The following is a 22376-nucleotide window of genomic DNA, read 5'->3' as shown; positions in this document are numbered from 1 at the left end:
ATTTATATTTCTAATAACTGAATCACCCATTACTATTACCTGTCTCTTCCTAATAATAGGGATCCTCTCCTCTAGAAGGGTATCCTCAGTGTGAGGTCTCTGAGGGCCATAAGCTGCTTGCACTGAATGCACATCTACGCCATCTGCACACAGGGCAGGTAATTGTACATGCTGCATTCAGTCCCACTCTGCTGCTGGATTTCTGTCTCCATTATTTTTACACTTGCTGGGTTTTGTTTGTTCTTTGGAGAGGGGTTGCTTAGGAACTGGTTTTTTAAACCTCTGTTCTCTGAGTTAGCCCTGTCCCCTTGTCAAAGCATCTTAAAGGGATTAGGGATCATAGGATGGCAGACTAGTGCCTCAGTAGGGAGTTCTCAGCCTTGCCTAGCAGGCCAGTAGGCTCAGGACACAGTCCCCAAAACAGACCACATTATAAATTTCAGTCAAGCAGGCACACGGCTAGCAAGCAATCATACAATAAACAACTCACTCAGAGTCACAAAATCACTCCTCTTTCACCTGGAAAACCGGCTAGGTCGCTCCCATTTTCCTCTCCACCCCCAGGCATACCACTGATAGAGCTACTGAAGTGAACTAAAAGGATGCGAACTCCAACTTTGGAAATATGTACAATACAAGGTGTGATCTTGAGAGAACTAGTTACTTCCTTTTTTCCTATGTGAGGGACCATAAATCTTCGTGGTATGCTCCCCAGCCTGCAAGGCTTGCTTCCAGAATGACTATGCAAGGTCTAGAGTGAAAATTGGTTTGGCATTCAGCATGTTTGTACTTATCTACTCCCTACCTTCAGACACGACATGGGAATGCCACCCAATTTTGCATTGTGCCCAGTAGTGGCAGTGTTCCATGTCCTCACAAGGAATGTCTGGAGACCTGTTTCGTAAAATCTTACTAAGGCGATGATACCAGTGTCTGGCACCAGCAATCCTAGCTGATGGAGATAATTGGTTATGGCTGGCCACTGCCGGGAAACAACTGATAAAATGCAGTATGGGGTCTTTTATAACCTTTACTACAGTAGTACAGATATGACTAGAACCACGCCTATTTTGAACCCTGGGAAGAGCAGGTCTCTGCATAGAGTGTTTGACATTCAACAACTGGCAGGTATACATTCTTGCATGACTATGCAAGGTCTAGAGTGAAAATTGGTTTGGCATTCAGCAGGTATACATTCTTTCCAACAGGTGTCAAGTGATGAGTTGATCTGTTTCGCTGGGCAAGACCCAGATTAGGATGTTGTCAGTGAATGCATAGCTTGCAACCTGAGCCTTGCTGTGATGACTAGGGGTAAGTCAAAGGGAAGTGTTGTACAGGAATTGTTAGCTGTTCCACATAAATGCTCACTTGTCTATCGTCATGGTGAGGATTTAATTGGTTTAGGAAGAAAAGGTATTGAAATCTTCTTTGGGACCCTCTCTTCTAGATTTTTCCTTCTGCTAGGGGGAACAGTCTTTTATTGAATACCATTTATGTAAGTAGCAAGGATTGCAATACTGGATTTGATAGTCAGGAAGGAGGCCTCTCTGCATTCTCAGATATTAATTTCTTTAAATGTTTCCTTAGAAAGCCTTTCATTTGTAAATTCGGATCTACAGGTTAGATGTTTGGGATGGTTTATTGCTATAAATGGGTGTAGCAATGTCTTCTTGTAGACATCGCACTTGTCACAAATCACACAAAGACACAGGAAAATTGTCAAGGAAGAATATTTTATGCACCACTGCAAAATTTTGATCAGACGGCAAACCCACAATCTCTCACACTAACAGTAAGGATTGTATCCTTAGACAAGCCACTTGTTTGCCACCAAATAGGCTTTCCTTACTAAATCAGGAATACTTGTCTTCTAAATTGCTACAGTCAAGGATTTGAAATTGCTGTGTAATGTGTCCTCACTCTTCTGGTCTCTGGAATCTTTTGGAAGGAAGTTGCCTTCAGAAAGTGTGACTGTTTCACGGGTGGAGCTACTACTACACCAACCTTAGGTTCCTAAGCATATGGAGTATCTTTGTTTTTATATAAAATCTTAGTTTAACATCCCCAGGTCTTGTGAAGTACTCAGAGGAAACTCTATATTATTTTGTTTGAGGGACAAGACAATGATTCATGCAGGGTTCAATGTATTTTGGCGTGGGCAGGGAGAGAAGGTTGATGAATTATGGTACTTCCCCAGGCACTTTATATGCAGTGAGGTAGCAAACTGTTTATTCTAAGGATCACTCAACCAAGGACAGGTAGGGGGGACAAATATCCTGTTTGTGGGAATGCCTGCCTGCTCCCCCAGGCTGTCTAGCAGCCATTTGAGTGCTTTAGGAGAGACCTAATACCTTCTCATGGGGCTTTACTCAGTACACCCAAGAGTATTTTGAACACAGGAAAGGATTTCTCTCGGCATCCCATGATGGTAAAGCTGTGTGGGGAACGGAGTGCTCATGAGCCTCTATTCTGGGCAGAGCCCCAGATCTACAAAAGACCCTACGTACTGTGATGCTGAATGTTGTATCACCTAACTTTTAGGTGCCTAGAAAATCACACCACCAATATAAGCCACAAAGCCTGAGTTTGGCACGGACATCCCTATACAATGAATAGGGAGAGAGAGGGACCTTAGAACATGATTCACAAAAGTCAAAACGCTAGGTGGGGAGCTGCCTAAGAGTGTCATTGGGAGATACTGACAAGAAGGATGGGTCCTCTTAAGCCTCTCTTGCATACAGATGCCCAAGTCTGGGCTGTCTATCCACGGTGGATAAATACTGAAGGCCTCGTCTACAGGGGAGGGGGGGAGAGGAGGAAATCGATCTAAATTACGCAACTTCAGCTATGTAAATAATGTAGCTGAAGTCAATGTACTTAGATCTACTTACTGCAGTAAGTCGATGGCTGACACTCCCGTCGACTCTGCCTGCACCTCTCACCCTGGTGGAGTACCGGAGTCGACGGGAGAGCGCTCAGTCAACTTATCGCATCTAGACTAGATGCAATAAATCAACCCCCGCTGAATCGACTGCTGCCCGTCAATCCAGCCTGTAGCGTAGAACAAGCCCTAAAAGTCATAGGACCAGAGAGAGAATGACTCTGTATCCTGGTGGTTAGAGCATCCATCTGGGAAGTGGCAACGAGTCCAGTCCCCCTGCCCCAATGACTCAATTATTTATCCTCAGTGGAACAGCTTCATCAGGAGAGAATGAGAGAGGCCCACATCAGAATATCCCATAGCTCACTTGCGAGGTGAGAGAACGGAGACAAGTTGAGCCCTGTTGAGCTATCTGCAAGGCAGGCAGCTATGGATCACTGAAGAATGATGACCTGAAAGAGAGCCTAGAAGGCCAGAGCCAGTCCACAGGCCAAACATATGATCTATCTGGATCATATCTACAGATAAAACATGATCCTAGTTCAAAAAAGCAAGAGATATCATAATGAAAACCTGTATTTCACATGGTGGCACAAAATGCTGCTAGGCATACATTGCAAGTGCTTGTTTAAAATAGATGTGGTTTGTCCTTTTCTCTATCCCACCCCCCCCACACACACACACAAAATGTGTGTTACAGAACGGAGGTGTACATCAGTTACCTTCCAAAACTCAGTCAGCAAATGCACAGTAGCACTTAGCCCGTCAAGTATTCCAACAGACTTGGCCAGTATGAGAACAGTACAAGACTATTTTAAACAACATTCATCTGCCACCTTTGTTCTTTATTCTGAGTTATTAAACCAAAACAATAAGTACTCAAACCACCATAGCCACTAAACACAGTTTATTTTTACTTAAGATTTAACGTGTACTGAATACACTGCACATCACCAAAAGCTTATTGCACAATCAAAAGCAACAGTGATAGCAGAACAGCAATGATTTACTAGAAAACATAAGTAAAAAGCATACCTGATATACAATAAGCTTTGATGAAAGGATACCCTACCCTTATAACCAGCTGAAGTACCTGTTTTGTAACGTACAAGTTCTCTCTTCCTCAAAAACAGCTTCATGAAAGGAGGCCTTCTCTACAGAGGTGTTTCATAGGCTGCTTTTGCTTTCTAGGCACATCTTTTGCTCAAGTTCTAGGATGGATATTTATCAGAGCACTGCAGGTTATTAGACATGAAGAGGTATAAATTCATCACAAAGAGTTTTATATGGATCCTGCAACCTTAATTTAAATATGCTGCACTTAGGTGTCACATTTATTCAACTTCAAGTAAATAGTTACAGCTAGTAATGCATTTTGAATAATTGGTACAATTGAATATTTATGCCGAAGATGTTCCAGTATTTTTCAAAACTGAGGGTACTTTGAATAAACTGTAAACAGAGAACTGGGGGAAAGAGGAAGCTGTTATAGCAATAAAAACCTAGAAAGACACACCACATGGGGTTTTCAAAAATGGCAACATGATTCAGGAGCACAGGTAATCGAAAGTCAATTGGACTTGTGCTCCCAGGTCACTTAAGCCCAGATCCACAAAGGGACTTAGATGCTGTGACTCTCAGCATTGCAATGCCTCACTTTGAGGTGCCTAGAAAAATCACAAGAACATTGCAATCCACAAAGCCTGAGTTAATGCCAAAGCTCTTATCCAATGAATGGGATGAGGCGCTTTAGAATGCAACCCACGGAAGTCAGCAGGCTAGGTGGGGAGCCACTTATGCTAGCCAATGGAAAATGCCAGAGAGAGGGTTGTGTGTTGAGCCTGCCTATCTCTAAGTGATCCATGAAAAAGAACCCTTCTTTTGGAGTTAGATAGCTTAAGTGTCTAAGGCATTTCTTGTAGGAATGAGTTAGGCACCTGCCTCATTCCACATAAAAGTAACTGGAAGAGGAGCAGCCCACTTTATAACTTCTCATCTACTGCACTCACCTAGGATATGGGAAACCCAGGTTCAATTCCTCTCCATGCATACTTAATGGACAAGAGAGGATTTGAACAGTTGTTTCCCACTTCTCAGGAGTGTACTCTAACCACTGAGTTATGAGATAGTCTTATGGGTGAAGGGAGGGGGCTCCTTTAGTCTCTCCTGTTGAAGCTGTTCTGCTATGTATAATAAAGAGTGATTGGACCAGGAGGACTGGACCCTGGGTCTAGCTCCAGGCTAGAGTCTTTCTCTGGCTGGCCCAATGAGTATTTAAACATTTATCCACAGTGGCACACTCATTGGGGCAGCAAGAGAATTAACTCTGTAGCTTAGAGCACCCACCTGGCAGGTAAAATTTTCCAAAAATTTAGGCACTGGCCTATAATTAACCTTCACATTGTATAACTGAACACAATTCTCCTTGCCTCACACATCCCAAATAGAGGAGAAACAGATGTGTATAAACGCAGTATGAGGAGGAGGAAGGAGAAATATTCCTCACCTATGCCACTTCCAAAGGAACTGCCAGGAGAGGGGAAAGGAAAGATATTGCACTGGAGTTAGATGCTGTGACTCTGAGCATTGCAATGCCCCACTTTGAGGTGCCTAGAAAAATCACAAGAACATTGCAATCCACAAAGCCTGAGTTAATGCCAAAGCTCTTATCCAATGAATGGGATGAGGCGCTTTACTCACATCATCACATCTTGAAATGGCCTTGTAAGGTTTGCAATGTTATGTCAATTAAACATTGTCATCCAATACGGATGCTATATCATAATGCAAAATGCCAGGAAGCATCAAAACGCAGTATTGCAATGTGGGGGCTCAGATGTAAAGTTCTCAGAATAATTTCTGCAGATGGCTTAGAGGTAAGTGTTATTACTACATTTGTGCATTAGCATCACGTCAGGATACAGTGTGCACAGATTAATAAACAGGCCTACACTTAACTTGCCCTGAAGTCCATTAATTCTTTCAAAATTGGTTTATTATTGCTGCAGAAAATAGGATGCATACAAGTAGGAAATGAACATCAATCTGCGTGAACTAAATGCTGAAAGAAAACTAGTTCCTTACATATCACACTAAATTAGAAATATGAGGTCAAGTTACAGGTTCAAGTAGCGCTGACAGCTCTGCAGAACAAAAAAGGCTTAGAACTGCAAAGGGTACCAGCACTTGTTTGAACTTAACCTACTGTAGAGAAGGTAGAACAGATAAACTTCTAGTTCTTACAAGGATTTAATTCTGTGCTTCAGCTGGTAAAAAGAGGCTGAACGGGCTCCATGGTTGCCATGCTATGGCGTCTGCCCGGGCAATACAGGGAAAAGAGCGCGAAATGATTGTCTGCCATTGCTTTCACGGAGGGAGGATTGAGTGACAACATTTACCCAGAATCACCTGCGACACTGTTTTTGCCCCATCATGCATCGGGATCTCAACCCAGAATTCCAGTGGGCGGGGGAGACTGCGGGAACTATGGGATAGCTATGGGACAGCTACCCACAGTGCAACACTCCAGAAATCGACGCTAGCCTCGGTACATGGACACACACCGCCGAATTAACGTGCTTAGTGTGGCCGCGTGCACTTGACTTTAATGTTTCCAAAAACTGGTTTCTGTAAAATTGGAATAATCCTGTAGTGTAGACATACCCTTAGAGAGACAAGGTTGGTGAGGTAATATCTTTTACTGTACCAACTTCTACTGGTGAGAGAGACAAGCTTTCAAGCATACCAAGAGCTCTCTCAGACCTGAAGAAGAGCTCTGTGTAAGCTCAAAAGCTTGTCTCTCTCACCAACAAAAGTTGGTCGAATAAAAGATATTACCTCCACTCACTTTCTCATATATACCTCAGTGACAACGTACAACTATTTCTAAAGGAGATACCACCAAAAAACCCAAAACGATCCATGAAGGCCAATAAAGCATGAAGATTTTCCCTTTGGTCTTGTGCTGATCAACTGGAAAGGCCCAAGGTTCAAGGAAGTCCTAGATTTACAGTATTTTGTCCCTTGAACCTTGGGCCTTTCCAGTTGATCAGTGCAAGACAAGATAAATCTGCTGTCAGGGCTGCCTCTCCAATACTTTAAACAATTTTGAAACAGGAGAGTGATTTCAGTTTTATTCATTAAGGAAACCTCCAGTTAGAACAACATATGGTCCCAGCAGGGTGCATTTTATGGACCAAGTGGGAGAGCAGCATTGTCATTTCTAAAGGCTACAGACAATATAGACATTTATGTTTAGCTTTTAGCTAGTTTGGGTTGGGATTCTCACAGTCAGAACAAAGGGAATGCCGTGAGATGAGAGTTTGTACATCCTCATCTGACACAGTGGGGCTTACAGATGCTTGAAGAACTTCAGGGAAACCAATATTTTTATCTGCTGAACCAAAGCCTGTAAAACTTTGGATATAGGCAAGATCTTAATTGGCTATAAGATGAAGAATCAGTCTCCTATTAACCCAAGGACAAATACTGTTAGCTAAAAGGATCCATGCATGGACTATTGATGACAGTGACTGAAGTGTTTGGATAAATACTGGGATACAACATTTTCTATAAAGCTCTGAAGAAATCCAGGGCCCACTGTTTTATAGTGTAGCCTAAAATGTAATTTCTGAAAGATCAAAGGGAAAAGAATGCATGTGCTGTAAACCAGAAAATGAAACACAGGGATCAGTAGCCTCTGGCACACAGCCTGCCAGGGTAAGCCCCCTGGCGGGCACATCCTTCAGCCCATGCCACTTCCCGCAGCCCCCATTGGCCTGGAGCAGCAACCGTGGCCAGTGGGAGCCACAATTGGCCGAACCCGCAGACGCGGCAGGTAAACAAACTGGCCCAGCCCACCAGGGTGCTTACCCTGGAAAGCCGCGTGCCAAAGGTTGCCAATCCCTGGTGTAACATCAGCAGAGATATTGAAGTTTCTCTAGGAAGAAAAAATGGTAGATTTATTATCTAAGTAACTTTTAAACAAGATGATTATGAAAATGTTCATTTGTTATGCAACTGTATGGGACTTAGCTTCCAGTTAGTATTATCAACACTTACATGCAGCATTTTGAATAAAAAAGTTCTGTGATTTAACTTTGTATAATGTTTTCCAGAAAGACCTGAACAAACACTGTTCTATGATTTACTAGAGAAACTAAGTACATGGGGAAATATAAGAGCAGGTGTATATAATTTACTCCATTGTCCATCAACATTAGGAAAAAAATCTCTATGTCAGACATATCTGAAAGAATACTAATTACATTCCATTTTGCACAGATGTTCTCTTTGCTTGGTTACGTTAGTGTTGAATTCTAGTCTTTCAATAACACATGATTTGGAAATTGACAGGAATGAGAGCTGGGGAGCCTATTTCTGTATGACAAAGCACCAGGGCTAAGAATTAAAATAAATAAACAAATACAAATTTTTAAAAAAATAGATTTGATGCTGGGTTTGAGAAAATTGCACTGGTTTTAATTTAAGCTGTTTTTAAACCAACTTAAGCAAAATTGTGTGTGGACACTTATTCTGGTTTATCTTAAACAGATTATTAAACTTAAGTTAAATCAAAATATAAGGAGTGTCTATGAAGTCTTTTGTACTAGTTTAACTGAACTGGCTTTTAAAAAAAAATGGACACCTTTAAACAGGTGTAGCTTTCTCCTGCAGACAAGACCTAAGTTGAACTCCTTATGAGCAAGCCCTGATTTTTGGAAGCATGCAGTTCCAATTAAGTTCCATGGGAGATTCTAGGAGCTCAGCACCACTGAAAAATAAGGCTACCAATTTAGACACCTACATAAGTACTTAGAATTTTATTTTAGGCACCTTATTTTGGCTCAAGTGTACAGATTTACCCTCTCTGGTATGTTACTTTCCCCTGAAAGTTTGTACTTTAGCTAGGGGGTGGGGTTGTTCTAAATCTTGTACAGATTTAAACACACGGCTCCTCCAGTCCTTCCCCACAAAAGGTTTACCATAACAGCTCAACGTATTTAGGATATTTTTAATAGGTGAGCTTTTCTATATGGTTCTGCCATCTTACCCTGAAATGTGGATGCTGTAGCTGTAGACTGAATTACTGTGCAAAAGCATTCAACCAATTGTCTGTCACTGTGGATCAACCACCCAAATAGATTCAAAAAGCATGTATCATTTTATAGCATGCAAAATTACAATTACATGGTTATTTTTAACACGAATTTTTTTTTGAAAGTAATGAGACCATTTGGTTTCTCAATATCCCTAAAAAAAAATAAAAAATAAAGAAGAAAGTCAACTTTCCTCTTGCTAAGAAACCTGTCCTGCCTCCTTTAGAATTCAAGTAGAACATTTATTCCATTAACGTGGAAGTACTTAGGTTTTAGTTTTGTTTAACGTGTTGCACATGCTGCTGCTGTGCCAGATTCTTTGCCCTGTTCTGTTACATTTAAGTGGCCTTTCTCTTTTAGAGTCGTTTGTCTGAAGTCTTCTCTGACTTTTTCCAACAGATCTGGCTTGAAGATAACATCTAGTGCAGTCATTGCCAAAGCTTTTGCTGCACGTAGAGTGTAGAACTGTGCTTCTTGAGACCCTGTGGTAAAACCAAAACACCACTTCAGGTTAAAAATCTAGTCACCAAAAATCTGTATAACAGCAGGGCATTCAAATAAATTAATATTATTGGAAATAGAACAACCTTTTAAGTCTAAGTCTTGGTGACATCTAACTAAAACCAATATTACTTGTTTTACAGAAAGTCCTATTTGTAGAAAAATACAAACGTAAAATGCCTGGAAATGAACAACTGAAGGATCCCGTCTATTTTCCAGTGCCATATAAACCTGTCAGTATGTGTATTTTTTTCTAAACCTGTAACAGGAAGCTAGGCAGAAGGGACTGGAGTGGGTTTATGATAAGATCTACAATAAAGCAGAGAGAACATAGCTTTAAAAATAAATGCCCAAACACTTCATTAAAGGAGGTAAGGCTGCCCAGTGGTGCCGTCCACTCTTCTAGAATGTGAAGTGGCGAACCTTAAACCTGAAAAGCAGAAAATAAAAATTTACAAAAGCAGCAGAGAATCCTGTGGCACCTTATAGACTAACAGACGTTTTGGATCATGAGCTTTCGTGGGTGAAAACCCACTTCGTCAGATGAATGCATTCGTGGGTGAATGCATTCATCTGACGAAGTGGGTATTCACCCACGAAAGCTCATGATCCAAAATGTCTGTTAGTCTATAAGGTGCCACAGGATTCTCNCATGATCCAAAATGTCTGTTAGTCTATAAGGTGCCACAGGATTCTCTGCTGCTTTTACAGATTCAGACTAACACGGCTACCCCTCTGATACTTAAAAATTTACAGTACATACCACCACTGCAATGCACCTTTATCTCTGCTGTCCTCAAGTGACATCCCAACACACACACACACACACTCTCTCTCTCTCTCTCCAGAATGGGTTGGAACCAGAACACATGACAACTGTAGGACATTTTGGTTAAAGCAAAACTCAGTTTTAGCTTGGGTGACAAACATTACCACTTCTTCACCCTTGCCCGGAGGACTGCTTCTGACACACTACCTTCACTAAGCCCCAGAGTCACATATGCCAAACCCCCCATATTGACAATCCCCATGACAAAACCACCGTTGGTCACTGTTACTAGCACAGCCTAGAGAACTCAGCACTAAATGAGGCATAGTTGATCCCTCAAGGTACACATGCACTATTCTGCATATCACAGTGACAGCTGTGCCAACCTGCTCCAGCTAATCCCTCCACCATTCAGTACAGCTACATCTAACAGTAAATGCAGTAAAGCGCTCTGCCCCCACATTCCCAGCCCTGCGCATCCAGCCACACACACCACCAGCTCCACCCTCCTCTTTGCCACTCCATTTTTATAACAAGCTTGAAGGGGCCATGATGGAATGCATATAGATAAACGATGCAATTTAATCTTAACTCTGCTTTAAGTGTTTTGGAGTTTTATTTCCTTGCTTCCTGCCTATCTTGGCCTCTGGACCTTTTTGTCACTTGCAGGGTGGTTTGTATGGTCACTGGTGGTAGAAAAGCTGTGGTAAAGCCCTTGGCATATATGATTGTTTGCAGTGATTCCTCTTCAAAGCTGGAATACAGGTGCCCAGGGAAGAGAAGGTTGACCTGGAGTGTGTAGGATTTTGTTTTTTGTTTTTAAATAAGTGTAAAGTGATGGTCCTTCTCACTGAAGAGATTGGTTTCATAGGACAAGTCCTCTGTGCTGTTTTGAACCTCCCTGGGAAACCCCAAAAAGTGGAGCCATGACTCCCACTGCATTACTATTGCAGTCATCATAGATTTTGATGTGGTATCGGCTGCACCCACTGCAGAATGAGAGGTTACAGACACGTCTACCTTCCTCAACAAAGGGCTTGGGAATTGAGCCCTGTCCTGGGGAGTTTCATCTTTGAAATCTAGTAACTGAATAGTTCATAAAATCATATTTCGCTAACAGGGTCTAGTAGTTAGGAATTCTGAATAGAAGGCTGGTGGATGTCAATACCTTCCTCCCCAGAAGGTTAAGATGTTTAGCTCCCTTATCGGAAGGAGTAGCCCTGGCGTGTTGCTGCCTTAAATCTTTCCATAGCTGCTTGTACTACTAGAGAGTCTGGAATCAGGGCGAGTTAAAGATTTCTGCTCCTTTTGCAGACACAAAGTAGTGTTTCTCAGCCATTTTAGGAATAGAGGTACACATTGTGGGTGAATGCCATACCACTCCAACTGGTTCCATAATGGCATTTGCTGGGAGTGCTACCCAACTGGGTCTGGTGGGCTGCAGAATGCTCAAGAGCTTGGGTTGAGTATCTTGAACTTCCTTAAAAAAATCTGAAGCTCTGCTGCCACCCTTTGCAATAGCCCTTGTTATTGCCTATGGTCACGAGGGGGCTGAAGAAGGGCCAATTGTCTCATCCGGTGAGGAAGATGATATACTTGGGGTACCGCATGGTGGATCTAATTCATAATCTTCCTCTTCCACGTATCCTGTGGAGCTGGCTGTTGTCATCCAAAAGGAAAGAGATGGTGAGAGTCTCTGATAGAGCATATGGATCTCGGGTATAGTGCATAAGGGTCCCAGGGTTCCCAATAGGGTCAATCTGAAGGGTCAAAGGTTGGTTGGGGTGGACCCTAGGGCATTGGGTACCCACGATCTCTTGGAAGCCCTGTCTGTGCTAACTTCCTTAAGTTATGTTCATTTTAAGCATCGGATTCAGCCAATAAGAATGCCATATCTAACTCCAATGATGGTACTGCCAGTATCAGTGGGAGTAAATTCCAGCTTGTGAAGAAATAAGGGAATGACTTCTTCAGGCGCATCCTCTTCTGGGATAAATATGTAATTCAGAAGAACCAGGCTTGAAAGAAGAGGATATTGGAGGACTAGGAAGACTAAGATATCCTTTGTGGTAGCATATGTCACAGTTCTTCCTGTAGTACAAGGAGTCCCGGTTGTCGTTCTGCCAGATTCAGTGCCATTACAGATCCAGTGTGTCCTTTTGGGACTGCCTGGGTACGGCTGTGGAGAGAGGGTCCTGTCTGGAGCTCTTCATTGGTAGTTGATGGTCCTTTGACTTATTAGAGATTGCAGTCAGCACTGGCTTTGCTCTTGTGTGCTTTCCCTTCATAGTCGGAAGGCCTAGGCCGACTAAAGTTCTTGGGACCTGCAAACAAAGACTCACCCTACTTGGAAGAAGTAAAAAAGAAAAAAAAAATCCCTTCTCCTGGACGTTTGATTAGAGGGGGACCTGTTTTTAAACCCGTGTGAAGCCTGAAACAGGGGCACTACTTGAGGTCTCCATATGATGCAGAGAAGGCAGTCTCCCTGGCCTGGATCTGACTGGGGTCTCATGTTTTCTTCCCCCCCATGAGGTACTTCCTCAGTCAGAACTCTACTCTCCCCTCAGGGTGGGACCAAGCAACAGATACTGCACTTGGCAGAAATATGTGCCTCTCCAAGGCAGTAAAGGGAGCACTGGTGGTCATCACTGAATGGGACATGGCAGGGGCAGGAGTTTTTTCAAATCCCAAAATTCCTAGCAGAGTCCTACTCCTGAAAGGGGAGACAAAATAAGGTCATTGGGATGAGTAAAATAAGCTACACTAACTATACAAAAAAAACCAACTAAGAAAATCACTAAGGAACTATATTCAATTATATTTACAAAGATGAAGACAAACTTGATGCAAAAATACCTCTGGACACTGGAGGATTCTGACTCAGGCCATGCAGCAGGAAGAAGGAACTAAGAGGCAGTTGGTCCACACTTCCCCTTATATTCTTGGCGCAGAGCAAGAGGAGAATTAGGGCAAAGGTGTGGACCAACGGAGGCTGTTTGCAAGATTCTCCTGGTCTCGGGGTATGCATGCATGCCCAGGTGTGGAATACACATAGGGACCAGCACTCGAGGAAGTGTAAGTTATGGTTTGACAAATGACTGGCATGGCTAGGCAGCAATGCTGCTAACATAGAGTGAGTCAAAAACCAGAGCTTCCAGCCTGATTTAAAAAACCCAGACAGCAACAGAAAGATGAAGATATTTTAAGCTAGGGCAAAAATTCGTTAACATACAAAGCATTGTGCATTAACCCTCTAAAAAATACTGAAAGACATCTCAGGGAACCCAAACAAAAAGGAGAGTTTCTAGACTAAGCCATATCAGAGATAAACTCTAAATTGAAGTTTTCAAAAAAGTTAACTTTGGGTATGTTTTCAGACCACGATAACTTAAAAATTTCTTTCCTGATTTTCAACTAAACTTCCCAAAAAATAAGATGCAACATGCACAATTTCAGGAAGATCAGATTTCTTTCTGAATAACTGTGGGGTACAAACTTGAAGAAGAAAGTCAGGCTTCTAACAGGAAGCTAGCTTCAACTTTAAATATGAGACACCTACCACCACTCAATTTTCAAATTTGAAAAATATGACAAGTATTCTCCAGCCAATTTTAGTTTCTATGCTGTTCCAGCTTTTAAAAGTTACCATTGTGATTGAGGAACAACTGTATAGCAATTTGATTTTTTTTGTTAAGAGCATACAGTTAATTCTTGAAATACTTACTGAATAAATACCATTGCTATCTACGTACTTATGTGCTCATTGTAATACCTGAGCACCTAAAACTTTACAGGCTTACTATAGCAGGATCCAAAACCAGTGCTCAACATGACAAGCACTTCATCTTCTGCATCTCCAGCTCTGCCAAGTGTTTGTATTTTGGTGGGTTACTGTTGGTTAATTTGTAGTAAATACTAATGGATCAAAACCAATGTTTTATATACATCCTCTTAACTATTATTTATATTGGAGTATTTTAGTCTCCAACAATTGCAAGAATATTTCTAGCAAGCTAATTAATAGCTGTTCAATTTCCATCCTATAATGCAAGATTTAAAGGCAACCTTTTATAGGAGAGAAGTAAAATAGGATGATATTCTTCAAAACAGTATGAGGCACACTATAGGACTAGTACTTTATTGAATGTGGCTTTAACCATAAAGTGTTAGTGGATATTCTTCTATATTTAAAGTTTCAAAGAACACGTATAAATTAGAGCCCTGTTCACTTCAAAAGCAATTACCTGAAGCTGCAGTGTATGGCTCGGTATGGTTCAATGCATCTGAGCCAATGTAAAAATAGGGATGAATCCCAGGAACCACATATGTAACATTCCCAAAGTCGGTGGAACCTAGAAAGAGACAAACAAGCTTGCTCAATGAACAAATATTATAATGTACAGCTTTTAAGACAAATAAAAACATCTGGGATGCACACCTGAACTGTAGTAAAACAGTACAGTATCACTGTCTAGAACATCATATCTGGTCATGGTATTAAACAAAGAGTCGATACTTACTTGATTTTGCACTTCTATTTAACAGCAGTGCACATGGAACAAGTTCACTGAAATACAGGTGCCTCCTCACAACACAGATCAGTAAGTGTAGAGTTTTATAGAGATCTGTTCCTCTTTGGGGTTAATGGCAGGATTTGAGATGACTGGGGATGCACAAACCTTCTATAACCACTGTGCCCAAGGATCTGTGCCCACAATCAGGCACTTGTGGAAATCCACTAGTTACTGTTTTCTAGAAGGCTTCCAAAGCTCAGCAGCACCAGGCTGGTGCCATCCCTCAAGTGTGAATATACAAAAGCAACGTTCTTGAAGAACTTGGATACCACAGTAAGCAGCAATTTCTGTGGCTTCTATCCTCATTTGTGGGAGTCTAAACTGTACAACTCAAAGTAGGGCTGAGGAATTCTAGCAAAACAAGGATTCCAAAAGAGCCCTTGGAAAGTAAGGTCACTTGTAGATGCCAAATCAAGAGATTAATGTTTTGTAAAGATGCCACACAGCAGTCCTGTAGATGTGTCTAATGTTCCCATTGTAAACATGACATCAGCGAGGTCTCACCCTCCTGGTCAAGGGAGTTATAACATCTTGAGGTAAGCATAGTATCTCAATGCACAGCATGTGCCATTTAGACAGGCGCTGATTGGAAATGGGATTCCCTTCATACTGATCATTCAAGAGAGTTACGAAGTGTTTCCTACTTGCTGAATGACATGTCCTATCCATATATGGAGTCTAGTTTTCCCATTGGTGAGAATGAGGTTTTGGGAAGAATTTGTGAAAGAGGAATTCCTATTAGAACTCACAGCTCACTCTTCTCACAACTGTGACTGGCATTAGAAAATTCATCTGTGAGGATAGATTAAATAAAGGGTTCTCTCAGACTCAAAAAATACCTCTATCAAGCACCGACAGATCCATGTCAAGACAAGGTCTTTGACTGGAAGGAAGGCATTACTAGTTCCTTCAGTCAATCCACCACTAAGTCTTGAAGAAGACTACAACTTTCCTTTGGAAGGAGACAGATTGCCAATAAAGAGACTTGAGAATCTTCATCTCATACACTGAGAACAGAAAGCGTAAGACTTTAGGTGGAGCAAGTAGTCCACAATAGACAAAATGGAGGTAGAACAGAAACATCATCTCCTCTTGCCCAAACAATGAACCTTTACCACTTTAGTAGCGTGGTCTGAATAAACCCTAGTTTTGGCATAGCACGTATCAGATGTATTCAAGGCCCAGATTGTAAAACCATCTTCTTAGTCAACAGTTCAGAGACCTGGGAAGACAAAACGGAGGCTCCAGGAGTTCTATGTGCTCGTATTGCCAAATTCAAATCAGATTAAGAGAATCTTAGTACTTTTTGCCCCAGCACATCAGAAGTGATCCATAAGAGATTTCCTATGCATACCTCCTTTGGAGCAGAACTATAGGCATCCTTCTTGCTGTTGCTGGCAAAGAGGTAAATGGCTACCCATCTTCTGACGATCATCTCACTACTGGACTTAGAAAGAAATTATTTGTGATGAGCCTACGTTGACAACATTATCAACTCAAACCATGCTGTCAGACAACTTTTTCAAAAACTGGGTAATGTTAGGTTTTTCCCTTCTTTTTACCATCTTGTGTTCGTCTATAGAGGTATACTATTTCTATCAGAAGTCTTCTGATCACGATGCATCCAAGCAACAGGTCTCTGCCACCAGCTAATCAGACTGCTGTCAGACAAGTGGCTTGACCTTTCTAGTAGATGCCTAGGTAGTCAAATTTGATCCAGGAAACATTAACATTGGCTTGTGGCAGTCTCTATTGTGGAGATGCAGCCTTTGTGGCCACGGTGCTGTGCCTACTTCAACAGAGGAGTGAACCAAGAGGTCCAACTACTAAAGGAGCAGAAGTGTGCCTTGAAGTGGATACTGAAACTTTGGTAAGATCACTGAGCATATAACAGAACCCCAAAATCATCATCTACCTCTCTCACAAACATGAATGGAGGAGGGAAAATCCAAAGATTTCCAAGAAGCTTCACTATGGAGTCCTAGCTTTTAACAGTGATGTTTTCGAGAACTGCTGGCTTCCTCACAACCTGCCTCAGTGTCTTATGTGGAGGCTCTGCTTCATTCTGACAAGTCAAAGTATGCTACCATCTCAATTGTTGGGGTCTCATGCACACGAAGCTGTTTGTCTTGAAGGAATAAAAAAAAAGATATTGTAGTGAAGCTACACCACAGGGTGTAAGGAGAATTGGGTCACAGCACTGAAAGCCATAATGGCACCAAGTCAAAGCCAGATCAGGTTCACACTTAGGGGTTTCTCCTTCACTCAAGCCTAGTTCTGTGCCAGATAAGCATAGTACTGGAGTGCGCAATTTGAGAGATTTTAGTAATTCTTCAAAATGCTTGATCTCCTAGGGCAATACCTGCAAGCAGATTTGCACGTTTGACTTCTCTGCTATACAGACACTGCAGAAGCAACTGAGCTGTCTTCCTTCTCTGTCAACTGTGAGAACAGATATCCTAAAAGAATATATTGAATCCACATTCAACCTTTAAGCCATTAAACCTCTTACCTTAAAAGAAGCAGAGACCTTATAAATAGTGACAGAAACATTCAGTACACAAAATAAAGGCCAGGCCATAGAGAAACTTGAGTTTCAAGGTCTCCAAAGGCCAGTTCCTAAGTCAGAGTTCCTGGGTTTCTCCCATTTCCCACCATGACAACGAAAGAGCAACACAAAAAGTTGTGAAGACCCACCAATCTGAATGAAGGCCAGGAGGAACACAGTAAAAGATATCCAATGCCATTAATGCTGGATGGGATGAAGAAAAGCTAGACCAAGAGTAGCTAGAAAGGGGCAGCTTTCGCAGGGGACCATGGTCAAAGCTGGAAGGTTCTGAATGCAATTGTTAAGATCAGGAGGGGTGAGTGAACACCACTAGTAGGGAATTCATGCTCTTTCTTGCTACCATTGCCTTTATGGACCAAGAGAATTTAACAGCTTTGGGCATTCCACCTGTTTTGTGATGGAAGACCAAGACTCTACAGTGAGAATCTCCCCAGCATTTCCTCACTAAATTCTACACACTTTGGATGTCGGTGACAGAAATGATTTTTTGGGCATTTTGTGGTCTAATTTAGGATTTTTAGAAAAAAGCTATACTTTGCCATTCATTTTTAGAACTTGGGGTTTCACCTATACAAACAAATTTGCAGTAATCAACATGAAAGTATAGGTAAATATAGTCCCTTTGAAGAGTGTGATTTAGTCATTTGCCTTCCTTACTGATCAAAGTTATCTTCACTTAATTTCCCGTTCTCCCCCCATTTCCACTTGGAATATAGGCAGTTAATAAGAAATCCTGATCAAGTTCTGACATTTTAAGTCAGCTAATAGTCAAAGCAACTTTTGAGACATCTCACCTCAAAAATGAGATAAAAACAATTTCCAAGGTTACCTGATGGACCATTCAAAAAAGACTCATCTGCAAGGAATTCCATTCCAAGCTCTTTTCCATTCTCTATGTAGGTTTTCTCCAGACTCTTGTTCTGAAGCACATTGTAGTAGTCATGCCTTCCACCTTTGATTTCCACCTCACCAAGAAAAGAGAATGATTACATTTCCAAACCAATACAAGCCTAAGTTTAAGCAAATATGTCATGTTTTTAAACAGATCAACACTTCATTTACATTTTATAGCCTATGGATATTGAGAGCAAAGTTTAAGAGCATCATTTTCTTTTCAAAAGGAGTGAGCCTTTGACTGTCAGCATTTAGTCAATTACTGCTTGTACCAAAAAAAAAAAAAAAAAAAAAGTTGCGGGAGTTCTGACAGTTTCATACTAGGAAGCCAAGTTCCAGAAGCAAGAATCCTGGTGGAAAGCATCTTTAGAAAATAGAAGTTATCAAGGCCCAGTCTATGCTACAACACAAGTCACCCTACGTTGACCTATTCTGTATGTGTCTATGCTCAAATTGGTCTTCGGCCAAAATAAGTGCCCCATTACAGCAACATTAAAACCACCACACTCCCCATCCCAAAAAGTGATGACTTATGGTCAACCTACTGAGGTTGACGCAGCACGAGAGTAGACACTGATTGATTTGCGTCGACCCTGACACAATGCCCCATACCCTGCATCAGTGACCACTGTGGTAACAATGGTGAATTCCATTGCCAAAGGGTCACAGAGATTGGAAACCACACACTTCCTCAAAAATACCCATTATTTTTTAAATGCCTTTTCCTGATTGCCCAGCATGGTGAGTACACCTAGCAGTTCTCCTTTGCTGGGCAGCTGGACACAACTGATCATGTTGGCTCCATGCAATAGAGGAGCAGACAAGAGATATTGGATCTCCTGGGCCTGTGGAAAGCAAAGGGACTGTGCAAGCACAGCTACAAAACAGACGTACAAAGGTGAACATCTAAGAAAAGACTGCATAGGGGATGCAGGCAAAGGGGTATGACAGGGATCAGCAGCCAAGCAAACCACAGGATCAGGGCAGACAACAACTGATCTGGTGCTGAGCTGCAGACCTGCTAGTTTTACAACGAGCTGCATGCCATGTCTGACAGATACCACAAGCACTCTGCAGACCACCATGGATACCTTGGAGAAGACCAAGACAAAGTGTCACCAGCCAAAGTATAGACAAGCCAGATGAAAAGGAAGCAACTTCAGATAAACATGGGCATGCATTTTTCCTTACATTTAAATTTAAAGATGGCACCCAGCCCAACCCCAAATTAACAAGACACAGGTATTGACTTGCAATTCTGTTCCTGCTAGAATGCCTGAAATAGAACAGATAATCCAAACCACTTTCTCATCAATTTAGACTATAATTTTCAAAAATGAATTTGCAAGCAAGATCAACATCAGGTATCTGCCGCATTGAGCCATGTGTAAAATTGTGGTTACTGTTTGCAAGAGGTGATGCTGCTGAAAAAAGCAGAGGAGCTTGATTGCAACGTTGCATTCCATATATTTCAGCTTGAGTGAAAGGCACCGCTTCTTGGCTGTGACTTGTCAGCTATGAGCTAGTCTCCGTGGTCTGCCACATCTCAGAAGCAGGAGTGCCACATGATTTCAGGTTGTCCTAATCTGCAGGCTATAAAATGCAGCAGTCACTTTGCAGGTTTTGCATATGCAGATTATGTTGTGTGCTGTCATCCCTTCCTCCCATCGCCGGCTCCCCAGCCCTGCCATTTCAGAGGATGATTCCAAATCATTATGCCTGTGGATTTCTTAGGGCTAGTCTACACTGGCAATACTAAAGTGTAGCACTTTAATGTGCCTTCTGTGTTTGTGGTGCTCTGAAAAAAACAACAACCACCACCTCAACACTGGGGCACTGTTTACATTGGCGCTTTACAGTGCTGCAACTTGCTGCGCTCAGGGCGTGTTTTTTCACACCCTGAGCGAGAAAGTTGCAGCACTGTTAATTGCCAGTGTAGACAAGCCCTTGGGAATCATCTTGAAGTAGTAAAAAGGTATCTTCTATTCAAATATCAGCCTCCAGGGTCTGAGACGAACAGGTGATCCTGCCCTTTATCCAGCTTCATGGAAGGCAAATACTTTTGTATCTAACTCCTGGAGTTTTCTGAAGTACACTGTCCTATCGGGAGTCCCCTCAACTCACACAGCATGAGGCAAGGCTAGTGAGTTTACTGGGACGTTTCAAGATTAAAGGTTGTGGACCCAGCCATCAGCCTCCTTGCTCCATATCTTAGGCCTGGTCTACACTACGCGTTTAAATCGATTTAACGCTGTACCCGTCCACACAACAACGCTCTTTATATCGATATAAAGAGCACTTTATATCGATTTCTGTACTCCTCCCAGACGAGAGGAGTAGCGCTAAAATCGATATAAACATATCGGATTAGGGTCAGTGTGGACAATATCACGTTTTGGCTCTCGGGCGGTATCCCACAGTGCACCACTGACCGCTCTGGAACAGCAAATCGAACTGGATGCAGCGGGCAGGTAAAGGCAAAGCCCTGCAAAAACTTTTGAAAATTACATTCTGTTTGCCCAGTGGTGGAGCTTGACAGCACGGGTGGCAATGCAGTCCAAATCCAAAAATGTACTCCAACTGGACCCGTAACGGGAGAACTGCTCTGATGCTGTATGGGAGAACAAATCGTTCTATCCAAAGCTCCGTTACAGAACATGAAATGGCAAGCTGTTCCAAAAAAATCTCCAGAATACACAGTGCTTGCGTGAACAACGTAATGGGAACCAGAATACAAATGGATGCCATGGAGGGAGGGGTAGCATAGAGGATCAGCTATCCCACAGTCACAGCATCTCTGAAACTATTTGCATTCTTGGCTGACTCCCAATGTCTGTAGGTTCAAAACATTGTCCGCATGGTTCACAGGGTATAATGCTCTCAGGTCTTTCCCGTGCACACGTGAAAGAAAGGGGAAAGAAATCATTTCTTGACTTTTCAAATGTCACCCTATGTGTATGAAGTGCTGCTGGGTAGACATTGATCGCTGCAGCAGTGAAATCTATGCGTCCTTTCCCCTCCCGGTGGTAGAGGTAACAATATGAACTGATTCCGTCGTCGTCAATCAGCCCGTGAGTGCTCGCTGCTTGGCCTAGGGGTGAGGCTAGCCGGGGCGGCCTGGGTAAATTGGATTGATCCCAGTTATCCCAGTAAGATGTACAGAACGGCTTGTGAACCGTCTTTCCTCCACAGCAACTGGGGCGCTGAGCTTCACTCAGCCCCTCCTTCCCTGTGTAAAAGAAAAGATTCTGTACTGACCTGGATCGCGCATAGCACACATCACGGGCTCCTCTCCCGCACCGCTTATTGTCCTGCTGACGTCATTAGCCCCGGAGGCTGCCCTCCCCCTCATTTTATCTCACTAACATGCTTTTCTTTATTCTTCCTGCATTCTTATAAATTCACTGCCAAAATGGCGGGGAAGGGGGGGGACAGCTGCCACGTAGCAAGGAAGGCTGGGGAGGAGGGAAGCAACGGATTGGGGTTGTTGCAGTGGCATCCCTGTGAATACTACATGGCGCAGCTGTGCTCTATACATCTGGTCCTCTAAGTAACATCTTGCCTTATATGGCAGGACTGACGTAATTTTTAGAAACCATAAAGGAGGTGATTTGCTGCGGGGAGATCATTCCAATTTTGCTGTTGCACCCCCTGTCCGTATCTCAAGCCAGGGGCACTGCATTATACAGCGACAGTAAAGGAGGGGGAGATGATAACCGTTCACTCATTGCCAGTTTTACTCCGGCAAGTAACGGTTAGAACGACCTGTAACCCTCTGCTATAACAAAAGCCAATGAATGCTGCTGTGTAGCGCTGGGAGTATGCTTTGTGCTAGGCAAGTCCAGACACATACGTGCGAAAAAAAAAAAGCTGAACGGGCTCCATGGTGCCGTGCTATGCGTCCTGCCAGGGAATCTCAGGGAAAAAAGCGCGAAAGAATTGTCACTGTTTTTTCCGCGAGAAGAAAGACTGATGACATTTACCCAGAACCACCCGTGACAATGATTCAACCCAGAATTCCAAGGGGCAGGGGAGACTGCGAGAACTATAGGATAACTACGGAATAGCTACCCACAATGCAACGCTTAAG

General features: G+C 42.5%; 1 protein-coding gene across 4 annotated transcripts in view; it reads right to left on the bottom strand.

The window, feature by feature from the left end:
- Positions 1-22376, bottom strand: part of PM20D2 (peptidase M20 domain containing 2) — a 217763-nt gene that overhangs the window by 176009 nt on the left and 19378 nt on the right. The window contains exons 5-8 of one of the 4 annotated variants that reach the window (XR_012655511.1): positions 18222-18357; positions 14494-14601; positions 5578-9461; positions 3774-5460 (exon numbers count right to left, since the gene is read on the bottom strand). Coding sequence is in view for 3 of the 4 variants with exons in the window: in XM_032787725.2 (XP_032643616.1) it covers positions 9262-9461; positions 14494-14601; positions 18222-18357 (444 nt within the window). In the remaining variant the exon portion in view is untranslated. Of the gene's footprint in view, positions 1-3773; positions 9462-10230; positions 12574-14493; positions 14602-18221; positions 18358-22376 lie in introns of those variants that run through there. The other 3 variants (XM_032787725.2, XM_032787728.2, XM_075063845.1) reach the window with 3 other exon arrangements.

Source organism: Chelonoidis abingdonii, chromosome 3 (assembly GCF_003597395.2).
Source record: "Chelonoidis abingdonii isolate Lonesome George chromosome 3, CheloAbing_2.0, whole genome shotgun sequence".
NCBI classification, from domain to species: domain Eukaryota; kingdom Metazoa; phylum Chordata; order Testudines; family Testudinidae; genus Chelonoidis; species Chelonoidis abingdonii.
The sequence above is the reverse complement of the archived record's forward strand: the minus strand, read 5'-3'. Positions and strand labels throughout refer to the sequence as shown.